The sequence below is a fragment of the Ambystoma mexicanum genome, chromosome 6p (genome assembly GCF_040938575.1).
Source record: "Ambystoma mexicanum isolate Mex_15411 chromosome 6p, UKY_AmexF1_1, whole genome shotgun sequence".
Taxonomy (NCBI): Eukaryota; Metazoa; Chordata; class Amphibia; order Caudata; family Ambystomatidae; genus Ambystoma; species Ambystoma mexicanum.
Window position 1 is genome coordinate 1,009,207,190 of NC_090935.1, and position 16,815 is coordinate 1,009,224,004.

The following is a 16,815-nucleotide window of genomic DNA, read 5'->3' on the forward strand; positions in this document are numbered from 1 at the left end:
TCCCTCTTCTCAAACACACAAAAACTCCTGCAACATACTTTGTGACAAACGACTAGTGTACTGCAGCAGTAAAGAGACGAGCAGTGGTTTCTAAACCCCTGCTAAGCTTCCTAACACTACTATACCAGCATTAATCCCAGTCACAAAGGTGCCCCAGGCACACCCGGCAGGTATACCTTCTTTGCTAATTATGGTAAAGGGCCAAAGATAGGCTACACTCTTCAGGAGGGGCGCGAACCAGTAAAACAGTATCCATAAAACAATATTTTTGGGGGACCAAAATAAAGGAAAGTTTGAATAGAGGTTCTGTAGAAAATAGGAGATATTCATGAAATTAAAAATGCAACAAAAAAAACGAATCCAGGTAAATACACAATATGCATACTTTCAGATGAGAGGCACTCTCTCGGGTAGACAAGAAATAGTCTCTGCAGAGATGTTCAGGTTTTTATGGATATGTACTAAAAAGGTAAGGAGCGAGGTCTTAAACATCTCTAGGCTAATCGAAAATAGGGCAGAAGGGTAGAACCGCTAGGAATACCTTGTAGTCTTGTTCTGGGAGTTTGACGCATTGAGCTGGGCTTCTATGTAGATTCTAGTAGATCATGCAGGTCCAATGGGTCAAGTTGGTGTCGAGATGGTTTGAGTACAATGCACCAAGCGGGTCGAATCAGCATTGAGATAGGTTGAGTCGGTTGTCTCCAGTAGGTCGATTTAGCAGCAAGACAGGTCAAGTTGGATGCTCCTAGCAGATCAAGTCAGCATTGAGACGGGTTGAGCCGGTGACTCGCAATGGACTGAGTCAGCTCCAAAAGAGATTGCTGCAGTATCGAAAGGCTTATTAGGTCAAAGGCAGCTCTGTGGATTATTCGGGAGCTCAGAATGACTTGAAAGTGCTTGCATTGAATAGAACAGTGGTGTGAAGTAGGAAACTGAGCCCAACACTGTACCTTGGATACTGGGTTGTTGTGGACCATGCCCAGGGTCCCAAAGTATAAGATAGGTCCTTCCACTGTCCTTCCGAGCCATGAACATAGCCAGAGAGCACTTGAAGGCACTACCACTTCCAGTAGGCAGAATTATGTTTATCAGTGTTCAGAGAAGAGGTACTCATTGTACAAACAGCAGGTCCCTTCAAATGATTTTCTGAAGTGGGGGAGTGGAGTATCTGGCTCCTTGCAAGTTTGTATATTTACATCTACGGCAAAGGACTGACTGTACCCAAGAAAGTTCTAGGTGAAACTCTCTTCTTGTGATCAAAAGATAATTTTATAATAGTAGAGGGACTCACCTCCTTATATAGTAATTTTTCCACAGCAGATGGGTCCATTTCAAGCCTTCTGTTAGGGTCCAATACTGGATGCTGTGGAGAGTCTTTGTCTGGTGATGTCCTTCCCAGAGTGCTTTGACTGCAGGCATTCTGGAAGTGTACGTGGCTGTTAAGATGGATTTCTAAACTCTGGCCTGGTAGACATAGTTTAGGAGGCCAGTCTATTTATAGCAAACAGGGGCAACTCAAGGAGTTCAGCCAAACAAATCAAGGTAGCATGGAGAGGGTCAAGGCTTAATCTCAGGGGAGGCGAGTGATGTCACAATGATCAATGGACAATGAGTCCAAAAAACAAAGCAATCAAGGATTACACTTAGACAACAAGTATAACAATACTACATTTATTATTGGCCAAAGAACACACCATGAAAATGAACGGACCAGATAATACTATTACACAATACTACTAATGTAAAACATACATAGAGTCACTATTAGTCAGTGCAAAGTATACAATTCACACACCCCACTACCTGAAAGGGAAGGTTAGTAAATAACAATTGCACCAACAGAACAAAGGAATTGCAGCCCTAACTTATAAAGTCCAACCAAAAGTTGACTGGGGCCTTGTGCCCAAAAGTTCCCAAAGTTCTTGTATAGTTTTAGAAGTTGGGAGAAAGTTTGGGTGAGTGTCCTGTGAATGTGAAGATTGGCTCAGAAAAATGTCCCAGGGGCTTACTCGTGAGTAAAACACGTTTCTATCTTTTGGAGGGCCTTTGGAACAAGTGTTGCCAAAGCCAAGAGTTGCACAATAAATCAAAGTTCTTCACAATCTTTTAAAGGGTGGAGATAGGGGCACCGGTTAGTATTGTTACTACTCACTTCCTGTACTATGATTATTCTTCAGACTTGGTAGGTCAAAGGGCGATCGCCGGAGGTAGGTTTTCCTGTTGTTGGATATAGTAGCAGATGCCCAGGAGCTGCGGGTGCAAGCGAAGTTCTGGTCGGGTCCAGTATCAAAATGCAACTCTTGGATGAAGGCCGGAGACACTGATGTAGGACTTTTCTGAACACTTTACCAGATGGGGTATAGCTGGTCCCAGCGATTGTCACCGTGCACAGCGGCAGCAGGTGTCAGAGGTGTTGTGGTTGAAGAAAACCTTCTATCTCAGGATCTGTTGATTTTGGGATGCTGAAATTGCATAGCAAGGCTACGTGCAGGACAAGCTGAAGACTCCTGAAGTTTTGAATCAAAGCATATATCAGCAATGTTTCTACCACGGTAGCCCAAACTGGAGTTGGTCAGCCCACTTGATGGCTCAAAGACACTTCAGAAGAATCCAACTTGCAGGGCCATGAAAAGAATTAGAGACTGGCTGTTACCACTGGCCCAGAGGGTCAACGCACCAATGAGTGTCTTCTGAGATCAGTAGCCAGCCAGGGCTCCACCGGGACAGCAGCAACAGTTGGTCACCAGGCCTCTTCAGGACTGTTCCACAGATCTTACTTCATCTGAACAGTTACACAAGATACTTCACTCTTTTTAAGATCTTGAGAAATGGCTACAGTCAGGGGAGTTGCTAGGTCTGGAAAAGACCCGGGGCTAAACTGATGTCGGAACTGTTGGGACTGGGGGCTAGCTAGTCTTTTGGCTGTAGCTCCTGAGATTCTATCCGGGGCTACAACCAAAAGATCAGGGGCTATAGCCCCCTTAGCCCCCCCCTAGCAACGCCCCTGGCTACAGTACTCCTCTTCGTATTCTAAAGTTCAGGTGAGCATAGAAACTCAGTCCAACCAATAGAATATCTGCACCACAGACATACCACATTAGTGGTCCAATCAGGGACCACTGTTGGTGAAACCCATATGTACACACTATGCACACTGAAACCAGTTTGTAGATTGGGACCAGACAGTCCCAACGCACGTCCTGGCTTCCAACATACATGGCCTGCACCAGCCCTTGAAATGCATTGCTTTCCCATGCAAATGCATGACTATAAAAGGGATTTCCTGACCTGGCAAGGCAGGAAGAAGGCCAAATAACAAAATGGCCATAGAACAAACGAAAAATGTTTAAGCATGGCCATGTTAGAACAGTAGCCACAGTTAGTAGCCAAATGCGGTAAATACGAGATAGCTAACTAAAAATACCATAAAAATGGCAAAAATGTAACTGCTGCCACCAGCTTGTCTTTAAGCACATTTAAAAGTAGCCAAAAATCCTTTGACTGTAGGTCTAGGGTGATACAAATATATTCCCGTTGCACTGTATTGGAATATGCATTGTGCAATATAAAAGGAAAAGTTACCCAAAACAGATAACATGTAAAACGAAAAGCGAAACATGGTTTCCCAGTACTTGCAATCTGAAGGACTACTAATTTTCCCCATACCAAATGTGTAAAAGGGCAGTGGAGTGGAACTGAAGGCTTCACTTCACTGAAAAAAGTCAGAACATGGTGTGAAAACAAAAGCAAAAAGTTTGGGGTCGATATAATATGGAGGAAAAGTTGCTCCAGGAGAAAACATTCCTAACAATGGCCAAATAAGACAATTCCAAAATGGTAGAACCCCTATTTTGGGGACAACTCTCTTACCTCAGCTACCCCACTCCTCTCTGCACTACATTAAAGAGACTCCATCCATTATCTCTCTTCTGTGTTATTCCCATTGCTGCCCGGGCTGTCTTCAAAAAAGTGGTTTCTATCTGCCACCTCAAGCCCCGCCTGTGGCAGGTCCAATTCCCCATGGATGGTGTCAAGACTTACCAGCAAAGACCAAAGGGAGACTCCAGGGCTGGAACTTACAACCTGCTTTTGGGGGAGCCAGGCCTAGACCGGGATGCACACAACTAAAAGACATCTAATGGATTTTGACCGTTTATACCTGTAGTGTGCCGAAGGCCACTACATCCTGCCTGATAAAGTTTATATTTATTTATTAATCAGCCACTCCACCTTGGGTACGTACAGGAATATTTGGATCAAGGGTGCTAACTTTTAAGGGGAGCTGTTTGTCGGGAATGCACATGTGACTCTGTGGCTGCCATATTGCTAATCTACATGGCAGTTGTTAGAATGTCAGTAGAGAGGGTACCTCAAAGAGAACAGATGTGCACTATACTTCTCATCATAGACCATTTAAGCAAATGAACACTGATTAGATGGAAATACCAGCATCATTTTATGTTACACAAATCAAAAAAGGCCTCCATTGCCTACCCATGCAGATAGCATTATATCGCATGTTCCTCCACACACATAGATCCTTACAGAATTAGCTTTCTACCCTCACACATCCCACTGTGTATACATGCGTTTGCAGCATGCCCACACCCCACACAGAACAGAGACCCACAGCCTGCTCCACTTCTCGACAATCAGACTTCTTCACTATGCTCCTCTCCGGCACACACACAGACCCCCTATCACATGTAAGCAAAATAATCCCCCGCCTTAATATGAAATTAGGAACATTCTCACTGCTTCTGGTCATCATATTTTATAAGATAACAGTCGTGCCAGCGATTGTGTATTGTTTAGAGATGCACATTTTATTCAGAAATGAAATCCCTTAGAAGGGATGTTATGGCAGCAAGTATTATTCCTTCCCAATTCTGTCCACATCAACAAAATCAGGTACAAACTGGGTCTTCTTTCATGGTCATCCACCATTAGATGGAAAAGTCTTAATATCTTTTCTAATACATTGAACCCTGTAATTGCATCACTTTATGAGCTTTGAGACAGGAAGCAGATAAAAAGTAATTTAGGGTTTTCAATGAATTTAAACAAGATTGTGAGATGCTAGTGGAGGCAGATTGTATGGGTAGAGAGTTATTAATTACCAATCAAGCATAAACAGAAAAAAAAGCTGTGGAAATTCAAATGGGTGACAACGAGAGATTCGTTAATGAAGTACAAGCTATTTAGAGATGTTGCTCGAGAAGAGAAAAAACATCAACAATGTTTAGTTAAATTCCCCAGCTACAAACTATAACCACGAGAGAAATTTTAATTTTAAATATCAGGTCAAGACCAAGTAGAATTGCTCATTTTTGTCGATTTTGTAATAATGTGAATGAGACTGAATTATTGTTTAATATCTGATTAGATTGTATGTATTTAGAAAACAAAAGATAGTATCATTTTCAAAAATGTGCATACCATGGCGAGAGAATTAATAAGACCATCTTTTGGCATTGTATTTTAGAAGGAAATCAGATATAATTGATTCTACCCGCACTTCAATTTGTAAAATTAATTCTGGAAGACAGGAAAGGATATGTTTTTTATTTAATAAGGAACTGTATGTTTTGTTTCACGTGGGAATTTTCATATGATTTATTGGAATTGGATAAGGTTTAATTTTAACATGTTCACAAACAATTACAAAATAGGTGTTTCAAAATATTAGGAACAACAACAATCTGCTAATTTGTGTCTGTAAGGAAAAACTCTTCCATCGAAGCCTCGTGGAAGTGGAAACCGTGCTCGAGCCCTGTGTTCCGAAAAAATAATCTTCAGCTCTTAACACTCTATTGTTGGAGGTTTTGGGCTCCGCAGGGAGTCAGGAAGTTAGGTGTCTTAGTTAGCCTTAGTTTATCCCTTATTCACATCTATGCATACTAAGGAGCCGCAAAAAGAAGACAGAATCAGCATTCAGCCTTTGAATTTTGGTGAATTATTCTGTTCCGGACTTCTAAGAGTGAGGTAATAAGTGGAAGTAAATCAGTTAATGCAGAATCGTTATCCAGGCAAGCAATAGTGCCTGTGCTTAGTATTGGCAGCCATGACTATGGATGGCTGGTTTTAAAATAGTGATGAAGCTGGACGTAAGGAGGACATGTGTGGCTTATACTTTCTTATATGCTTGGATATTAGGCAAAACTTGTGAGAATCTATTCGACCTGAGACCTCTTAGTGAAGGACTGTTGTAAAGATGATCCACAGACACCTCAGGTAAGTTACGAGTAAGATCCTTCATTCCAGTTACTCTTATGTCCATAAACCTACATGACAGGAACCCACTGGCTCATACCACCCCGGGTACATATCTCCAACTGCCTGGGTGGGAATGCCAGCCCACTAGCATCCCAGCAACATTCTCACCTTCCAACATTCCCTCTGACCTCCTGCATTTCAGACTAGCATGCATCCACCCATTCATCCATCCATCCATCCATCCATCCAGCACTTCACAACACACCTCCCTTCCTTACGAGACAACCATACACCATTCACATTTATAAATCTACCACCAAGCCTCACATTGACAGAACTATGAAATTCATGAAAGACAGATGAGGCAGCACCAAAAGTACTGCAACAACCAAGAATAAGTGGACGCCATATGTTCTAAACCACATACACTAGACTGAAAGCACCCCCAAACAAACTAAATACCCCCCCCCATGTACACAGCAAGTAAAACTAGATACACCACTTACTCCTGCACCACCAACTCACCCTCATACTTTTAAAGAGCAATTACACTCTGAAGATACTTGGCATACACAACCAAATGTAGTCACACCTCATTCGAACCAACTGCACGCGTAGTCATATCTCATTCCACCCATGTCCGTGTGTGGTCATTATCCACTCTCGGAGGGAACTTATGCTGCTCTATAACTATGGGCAAACATGCCACTCATCCATACTTCAATCCATACTTCAAGTACCCCTCGGTCCATAACTCTGTGTGTGCCAATCCAAATCCAGTACCCCTCAGTAAAACAATGACTATAGAGTATGCATCTAAATATATGCCACTAGTGCCACAAACATCAACATTCTTACATCGGGCACATTTAACAAACACCTGGCAACAAGATTCACACTCATATACCACATATTTCTCATCACTCCAAATTAATGCAATGGCACACCCACAGGGAACGTAGAGCCAGAGCACAGCTTTTCTGAATTCACATCTAATTTCTCACATTTCAATATCTCCACTAAAACATTAATTTTCTCATCCATATACATTTTATGCTAAAGTCCATACTGCTCTAGTGCAGAGCTCTAAATCTGCAAATCCTCCTAACAAACGTATGCATTCATTTAAAAGTCCTTGCCGCTCTTCTGCAGCTCTACCTGCAAATCCTCCTGAAACTTTCATACACAACATTAAGAAATGTTTGGAAGCTAAAAGTCCATGGTGCAATTTATGCCACGTTATTCATGCCACGTTATTCCTAATAGTCTGTTCCTCAAGTGCTGCATGAATCCACACCACAAGTACTGCAATGCACACATTTTAAAATGTAGCACTATTATATTAAGGCATCACTGCTTCACATTTCAAGGACTTCAACCCTTTTTCATTATCTGTCTTGCCACCGAATGCCATTTCCAGCTCCTTCACTCTGCTATGTTGATGCGCACACCATACTCCATTTCATTGTGATGTCACAACACCCAACGGTGCCTTCTTCCAATGCACCTCAATAAATTACAGTGATTTCAGCATTCCTTTGACAGAGATGGGCCTCTTTTGTGTGGTAACCTAGTTTATTTCCACATTTTCTCATTGTAAAAAAGGTTAGGCTGGTTGAAAATGTATATTATGGGGCCAATTTGAAAATGATTTCCACAGCCTCTTTTGGTTCCCAGTCGACCCCTGACACGTAGTGTGCCTCTGCCTGGCTCTTCGGTTTCCAGCACTTGCCTTTGATGAGGTGACTACTTTCCACCTGCAGGGCAGTGAGCATGGGGATTATAGAGCCCTCTCTTCTTCACAGAAGTACTAGTATGACTTGGTAAGAAACTGCAATACAGCATCAAGCAAAAACAAGAGTGGAGTTGCGAAAATACCCACCTTTAAAATAAGCTCAAAGTTACTGAGGCTGTTTCCTTGCATTTGTATTTAGTACAGTGTAAGGATCTGGTATTATCCTGCACCCTAATGGAATCTGGCGTGAGTGTCATGATTGACCTTGGAATGTTACTGGTTAGAATGTTTATGTGTGACTGGTGTTCTCTGGAGGGCAGTTGGAGAGATGTAGCCTGAGAGAGAGGATGCCGGTGCTTGTCTATGCAACTGGACTTTACCATCTGATGAATAATGGCCCTAGAAACTGGATGTTACACTTGGAAACTGATTAAAGAAGCTACTCATCCACACCTTGATGTCAGAGTCATTTTGCTAAAACACAGAACACCACATACAGATTACTCGTTTTTGTAAGATTTGTACCCTGACCTAGCTATTCTGGAAGTTGCTTTTGAAATAAGGCTCAGGAAATATAGTTGCAAGGACTAAACACAGCCCAACAAACACTGTGAAGTCATCAAATAAGTTGCATATGTAAAATGAAAATGAATAAACAGGAGAGAAAAACGCATGCCTAAAAGTAAGAAAGGAATGGCAAAGGTGAGAAGCAGAGAGCGATTCCAGTGCCCTCCAAACTCAACATAAAAACGATAAAAGCAACAGAAGCAGGTAAAGCACAAACAGGGATTCAAAGTGAGCAAGCACCCTACACCACCATGCTATGATCCGCCAATCACGTCACCACTACATTGTACAAACGGCACTGTAACAATAAATAGGGATGTTAACAAGTTGGGAATCGGAAGACTTTGACATTTAAGAGAGGAATAGAAAAAGCGTGCTTGTTGGTTTACCTTGTCAGGCATGGTTTCATTCAGGCTTCTTTTCCTCCTACCATCTTTCTTGGAGTACCCGTTCACCGCGCAGTCATAGCAGCCTTCCGGGGAGAGGGCGTTGTCATCCTCTTCATCCTCATCCAAGTGAGGAAGGTACTGGCCTCTGGTGAAACCTAACCCTGACACGCAGTGCCTGGCGAAGAGAGCAAAGCAAAACCTTTTAAATCTGCCAGTACCTCATATAATGAAAGGGAGCTCCATGCAATGATCACCAACGCATGACGTCATGGCAAGAAATGACATGCCTCTTCCATCCTGGAGAGCAGCCAAGAAAACCAACTGTGTTAAAGCAAAATTTACATTGTGAGACAAAGCCACAATGCATGGGTGGACAAGTTGGGAACTAAGTCTTATCTCATTGCCATGTATGTCCAACAAATGTAGAGGTTGAAAGTACATACATTGGGGACATACTTGCAGACATCAATATTAACTTGAATGCGCGCTTCACAATTTCCCTTTCTTCCATACTTGTGTGAAGGGTACAGGAATATGAGGATGATTTTTGTTTACCTGAGCTAGGATACCTTTATCGCTCGCCTACCTTAGGGGCAGCATGGCCAACTTTACACTACCATCTTATTATAAGTTTAATTACACTGAAAAATACAATCGCCACAGACCCACCAATATGCTGTTACCATGTACAGTAGATATGATTTCCCATTACTGAGGCCATTTTCTTTAATGTCAGCAATTAGTGCTCATTAGTAATATGAGGTTATGGCGGTGGTGTTCTCATTGCTGCAAATAACTTAGCCAAAATGCCACCTTTGTTGATAATGCATCTTTTTGTTTAAAGTTTCTGGACACGTGGCAAGGGTCCCCTTTGGGTGCAAGCCTTCACTGCCCAGAGCAGAATCCACAGCTAATGAGTACAAGAAGATTATATCGTCAATCTTTAAATATACTCCATGTTCGAAAATGTAAATGCCTGAACTCCTAAAGTAGGCATGCTGGAGAAACACGGTGTGGAAGCTCTTTTGAGATGGCATGACTGCCCGCACAGTAAACTGTAAAGGTTCTGAAATGCTATGTCTCACCCTTAAACAGGCTGCAGCAGTGGCTGCTCGTCCATAATGGGTGACGGGCCGCCGACCCACCACACATTCTGGATGAGCCAAGCCAAGCCAGTGAAAGCACAGAGTGCTCCCTCAGCTGCACCTAGCAGCTGAGAGAGCACTCCTGGCTGTGCTTTAACTGCCAACGTGAAATGCAGATTTCCAGGGACAGTTCTGTTCCCCAGCATGCATGCCCAATGAGCCATACAAGGCTGGCAGAGATTTGATTCCCCAGCCTGGCATGGCCCACTGGGAACTGCAGGTGTGAATGTGCATACAGTGAGCTCTTGCACCACCGCACACATTCAGACAGGTTGAGGCATTCATTTTGGAACGCTCTGACTCTTCCACACATGTGTAGGGCCGGAAAGCTTTTGCGTGGGAGGGGGAGGGCAAGAATTGAAGAGCAGAGTCCGAACTGCAGCTGAAGGTAAGAAAGACAGGTCTGAATGTATATGTGCATGCGTGGGTCTGTATCTGTAACTACATGTGCGAATGAATGAAAGAATGCTGGATGTGTGCGTGTGTGAATGAGCAAGTTAAAGATGTATGGGTGTGCGTGTGAATGAGCAAGTGAATGATGTGCAATAAAATACGTGTGCTGCTGTCTGTGCTGGGCCCAAGACCACTGATTTGGGTCAGTGGAGAGAGTTGGGGGAGGATCATTTGGCAGTTAGTCTGATCTGGCTCTTATTTCTTAATGTGGCTTGGCATTGTTACTGGGCATCAATGGTAAAGCAAACATGAGTGTTATTACATGGCTGGACTGCCGTACTTTGTTTCAGCCAATCTGGCAATATTTTAATACGGTGGCCTGTCATTTTGTACTGGGCCTCAATGAGAAAGCAAACATGATAAGTGTTATTTCAGGGTAAATTAGCTGACTCTGGGGCAGCCAGTCTGGCTACATTTTCTTAATGTGGTATGGTATTTTTTACTAGGCATCAGGGCTAGAACCAAAATTGTGAGTGTTCTTACATGGCCATAATGACCTGCATTGGTGCAGCCTGTCCTACTGTGGAATGACATTTTTACAGTAAAAGCCAACAGTAGTATTTTCTAACATGTAGATACTGGAATATTTGGGCATGTGTTCTTATAGTTTCATTATTTGCATCATGCGTAAAGCTAACATGAGTATGTTCTTATATGGGATTATTGGCATATAAGGGCTCCACCAGCATGACAATGTTTTTATACTAGCATATTTTGTGGGGACTGGAATCATGAAAATGCTTCTGTGCATTGCTGTTGACTTGCATCTACTGGATTTATTTTCATGAGTTACCCTTCAAAACTGATTGCAAACTGTCTGGCCTTTTACCCAATTTTTCACAGAAAGTGTGCTGTACAATGCACCATTTTAACACATTATTAAAAAAATGTTGGGGGTGGATCCTGCCAAACCCCCCTTGGTTGGTTCAGGTTTCCGCGCTACACTCGGTCGCTCATGAATATTTGTGGCAAATATTTACGTCCCTCCAATTAAAAAATTCACCAGCCACCACTGTTTCAATGCCATTCCTTGAACATACGCTTACCATGTTTACAGTTCACTGCACACAAACACAATGCTCAGGTGATCTAGGGATAGCACATGATCAGCACTCACCCTTGCCCAGCTCTGTAGTAGCCCGGCGGACAGCCACAGAGATAACCGCCTTCTGTGTTGGAGCAACCGTAATTGCATGGGTTCTTAGAGGAAGAGCACTCGTTCACGTCATGGCATCCGCTGGTAAACTGGTCATAGGAAAAACCTGACGGACATGCACATTTGTAGCTCCCAAGCGTGTTATAGCATGAAGCAGAACCACAGGCATTAGGGTTGGTACACTCGTTCTCGTCTAAAGAGGATACAAAGTCAGAGGTTGATTCATTCATGAAGTTGTAAACGCTGCATCACACATGGCATTTCTTTCGGCAATTGCTGTAACAAGCGCCACAATGCCACTTCCTTCTGTATGTGATACATGACTGTAACTAAGCTATTAATATCTACTGTAACCAGCGCCACAATACCCACAGGCTGCTCTGCGCTTAACAAATGTGAATAAGTAAATAAATAATGTAATAACTAGCTAACAATTCAAGACTTATAGCACTTGTGCTGGTACAAACAATACATATGAAGCACCACAAATCAGAGGCACATACAGCGAAACTAAAGTAAGGAAGAAAGAAACTGCATCATCAGAAAATGTTAATGACATTAAAGTTTATCTTCATGTATACAAATTAATTGTGTGTTTGAGGCCTGCTCATTTCCCCATGTATGTGCACCATGAGCTGAGACCAAACCCTAAGGAAAGTACATAAAGAACATATGACAATGTTAACATCTAGATATATAGCACCTTTTTAAATTTTATTATTCTGACTGCCAGTGAACAAAACCACCTGGCCTATATATGTCAAGGAACAAAAACAAGGGGCCCAGATATGTGATGTCATCAGTGATGTCATCAATGACATTTGTGATGTCATTTTTGATGTCCTGGGTGTTAGTCTTAGCAGTGCACGGTGGTGGCGCGAGTTATGGTTGCTTAGCTTACCATAACTGGCGAATTTCAGGGGTTTTTCGGTTTTACTTGGAACCATAATGTCCGTTTAACAAAGTTTTTTCTTTGAATTTCATACATTTTTATGAGTCCAATTTAACCATAACGTCCCTTTAACAAAGTTTTTTCAGTGAATTTCAAAGGTTTTTATTAGTGCAACTTAACCATAATGCCCCTTTAACAAAGTTTTTTCATTGAATTTCATAGGTTTTTATTAGTGCAACTTAACCATAACGTCCCTTTAACAAAGTTTTTTCATTGAATTTCATAGGTTTTTACCAGTGCATGCTATTTTCCTACAACTTACTAATATCATACTTAGCCAATATAGCAATATTTGTGTCCAATTTCCAAATTTTCACCTTAAAACTCTGCCATTTCACACCATCTGGACTAATTTTGAACACTTCCATACAGTTCTTGCAACTATTTCAACTAGTTTTGCATCCGTAGACGTCTACGAACATCTGACTTCATAGCGGACCTTCCGGACAGTGCCACATGACCATATGCTGGCGCGTGGCATGATGACTTGTCTGACAACCCGTCCGCACTTCACGATAAGATCTCTGCTTGGGGGACAGTTTGGAACTGCATTTTCTACTAATCAAAATTTCCCTTGCACAGCTCCAACACCTATTCCTACTCATTATCCATTAACAATCTAGTACACAGTACAAACCTTTAGCAAAACTGCTTTTTATCTTAAAATGGCATCAGCTAATGCCATCCCTCTTCCCCAAGAGCCACCACCAGTCCTGTAATCAAGGAGCATGAGAAACAGTGCCCCCTAACTTAGAAATAACACAGACGCAACATTTTCCCTTGTCCACCTACCCCTTCATATTAGTGTTTGCTTGCTCTTCCTTCATTTCCCTCCCCACCTTTCATTCTCAGCTCTCCTGCCAAAAAAAATACATCCAAAAACAATAAACGAAAAATTCCTTTAGGAACGACCTTTCACAGTTAAAAAATAGAAATAAAAAAAAAATGTATAGACTCCATCTACTTTATATTTCTCCGTAAAGTACATAGACTAAATAACATTTTCCAACATTTCCATTTGCATTTTGTGTTATGCTAATGGGAATATTGTGGCGTTCATCCTCTGTTCCAGGGACTGGAACGGTGGATACCGGCCCAGCACCCCAAGCGAAGCGAGGGTGGATAACGAGGTCTCTGGACCATTATCCCCCCGTTGCAGCCCCTAAATTGGGGGATGAAGGCCATTAGCACCCTAGGTTGCCAAAGCGGGAATCCGGGGTGCTAAAAAATAGGATTTTTCTTCTCTGGCGTCCCGGTGTAGGAAGAAAAATCCTTTTCCAGGATGGCCACCATGGAAAGGGAAAGCGAGGGTTCCATACAGGGCCCCTCTTCGCTTTCCATAGCAGCCTGCAGAAGGCAAAAAGAGAACCCTATGACCATATTACCACGAGCACATTTTTCTTCCCTTTCAAATCCATCCTAATTTCGAATAACTTTACGACAAAGCCAGACCCAGGTGGACATGGCCACTTTAATCCTATGTTTTGTCCCTTGTGACCATCACCGTATTCCATCACCCGGACAATCTGGCCACTGCCCAAGGCCACAGGCTACACCTCAGTCAATAAAGGTATACCGCTATTTTTATTGTAGCTATATTATCAAATAATAAAACACTGGTACATTTGCAAAACCATGCTTGTAGGTCCTTGCCAATGCTCCTTATGCAAGTTTGCTGGAAATCCACCCATGTTTTATTTTTTCAAAAGTGTCAAATGTATGCACATACAATCGTCATACAACCTAGCCCCCACTTGACAAAATCCATTCAGACTTTACGAAAACATCTAAATCTAGATCTATAATCTTTTTGCAAACATTTGTGTAGATTTGTCGAATGGCACCACATTTATAAGCCTTTACAATATTTTGGGACCCCCAACGTAATTTTGCTCCCTCTCTAAAGAATCCCACCAAACTTTGCAAAAACATGTATATCTTGATCTATTATCAGTTTGCCAAATGAAGTGTAGATTCGTCAAATGGCACCTCATTTATAAGTCTTTACATTATTTTGGGACCCCCCTCTAAATTTGCCCCCACTTCACAAAATCCTACCAAACTTCGGAAAAACATTCATATCGAAATGTATTATCAGTTTCCCAAATTAAATGAGGATTCATCAAATGGCACCTCTTTTATAAGCCTTTACATTATTTTGCCCCCCCCCCCTCTAATTTTGGCCCCTCATGACAGAATCCCACCAAACTTTGCATACCCACTCAGAATCAGCCCAGGAATATACATACACAATTGCAGTTCTATTAAATGGCGCCAAAGTTATAAGCCATCCAAGAACTGCATTTCACCAACCCTGTAATGCTGAGGTGTTCGCGAACTTTCACAGGACTGTTCACGAACATCAGGACTGTTCGCAGGAAAAAACACCCTTTTTTTGCTTCTTGTAGCCATATCCCATCCCATCCTCATCACCCCTCAACTCCGAATATTTGATAAGTTTGACAAGTGGACTGCTGTGTTTTTTCATATGTTTTTACCGCGATGTCCACGGACATCGGCTACTGTCCGCGAATACAAAATGGCGGGTGTTTAAAAAAATCTGACGCACTTCATGATCCTCACCATCCAATCAGCAAACACGTTGCATGTCCGGGGATATGACGCAAGCCGATTAGCCAATCAGGACACTGTCCGCGTACCGAACATGGAAGTGTGTCCGCGGACCGGACATAGATAGCACTAACTTTTTGTGACCTACTTTTTGGTCATTTTAAAAAAACTACTAGACGGATTCACCAAATTTACAAAAGCACGCTTTTGGGACCAAGCCAATGCTCCTGCCACAAATTTGGTGAAAATCCGTCCAGCGGTTTGGGCTGTAGGCATGAGCAAAGTTTTTTCCCCATTCAGTCTATGGGAAAAAAAGACATTTTGGGACCCACCCTATAACTTTGCCCCCCCCCGGACCAAACCTCACCAAACTTTGCAAAAAAATTCAGAGTGGGCCATATACTTTTGGTGATGATTCGTCCAGGGAGAGCGAGCGAAGTTATAAGCCGGCTAAAAAGTGTTCTTCCTACGGAAACAGTAACTTAACCATAACTACACGGCCACTACTGTGGCCGTGTAATGTAAACTATATATGCCGGCCTCATTGACCCATGGAATAGCAAAATCCGGTAAGGTGTTTATGATTTCCAGAAGAGGGTTGCAAACATTTCTTTCTTCGTTTATGTTATTTGGTGTTTTCTGTAGCACCATAAATGTTACAAATAGGCCACTACAAATGGAATGGGTGGAAAATGGTTAATCACTGGAATCTTACAGGTACTGGTATTATGGTTTTGTCTGAATTGCTCAGCATGATTCCTCTAAGGACGGAACAAGATTTAAGAGGCAGTAAGAGTAATTGGTGGTGAAATTGGAGGATGAAACAGAGGGAGCTGATTGGAGGCCATGAGATGAAGTAATGAGTCCACCAATAAAAAACTACAGCAGGGGCAGTGAAGGCAAAATAAGGTTCCTCCTCCCATTGACTTGAACTAGTCTAACACAGAAGGAGGTGAAATCTAACACGAAATCTAACACATTTGATGAGACGGAATGATAAACTGTAGCTTCTTCTGAGCATAGTCACTCGCCCTAGAAATCAACGTACGAAAAATCAATGAAAAGCTAAAATAAACAAGTATCTTCTTGTTAGGTCACACTTTAGTTCATTCACTTGAAGAAGGCCAAATTAAAAGATTAGAGTTAAAACGTAAGCAAACTTTGGTTTGTCAGGCCAACACTGGACACTCCTATTCATAGCTGTGAGTGAGTAGGAAGTGATTAGGCTCAGAAGAAGGGACAGTCTTTATTTAGCTAATCATTCAATGCTTGAGATTTTGCAGTGCTTAATTTGTAAAAAATATGTGCCAGGGCCCACATTATTTCTAGCATATCTGGGACACATCGGGGCGGGCAACTCACAGCCCACGGGTGCCACCATCCATGGAAGTGCCACATAGTGTTAGCATGTTTAGGGTATAGCCCACATCTCCTACTGACTATTGCAGGTGATGGATGCACTTCCCATTGCAGATGTGCAATGCATAGATACCAATCGACATAAAGTGATATAAGCTATTCGTTTAAGGCAAATGTTTGAGTGATTCTTTAAACACATCATCATTGTTAACATTTTGCTCGGATTCAATAAGTGGCAAGTGCAACATATTGATCATCTATCCACTGAAGAC

The 16,815-nt window shown here is 42.2% G+C and overlaps 1 protein-coding gene across 1 annotated transcript in view; it reads right to left on the reverse strand.

Moving 5' to 3' along the window:
* The window catches only part of FBN2 (fibrillin 2), a 1,178,594-nt gene that overhangs the window by 21,130 nt on the left and 1,140,649 nt on the right, over positions 1–16,815 (reverse strand). The window contains exons 63-64 of the mRNA XM_069625622.1: positions 11,623–11,854; positions 8,908–9,082 (exon numbers count right to left, since the gene is read on the reverse strand). Coding sequence (XP_069481723.1) covers positions 8,908–9,082; positions 11,623–11,854 — 407 coding nt within the window. The remainder of the gene's footprint in view (positions 1–8,907; positions 9,083–11,622; positions 11,855–16,815) is intronic.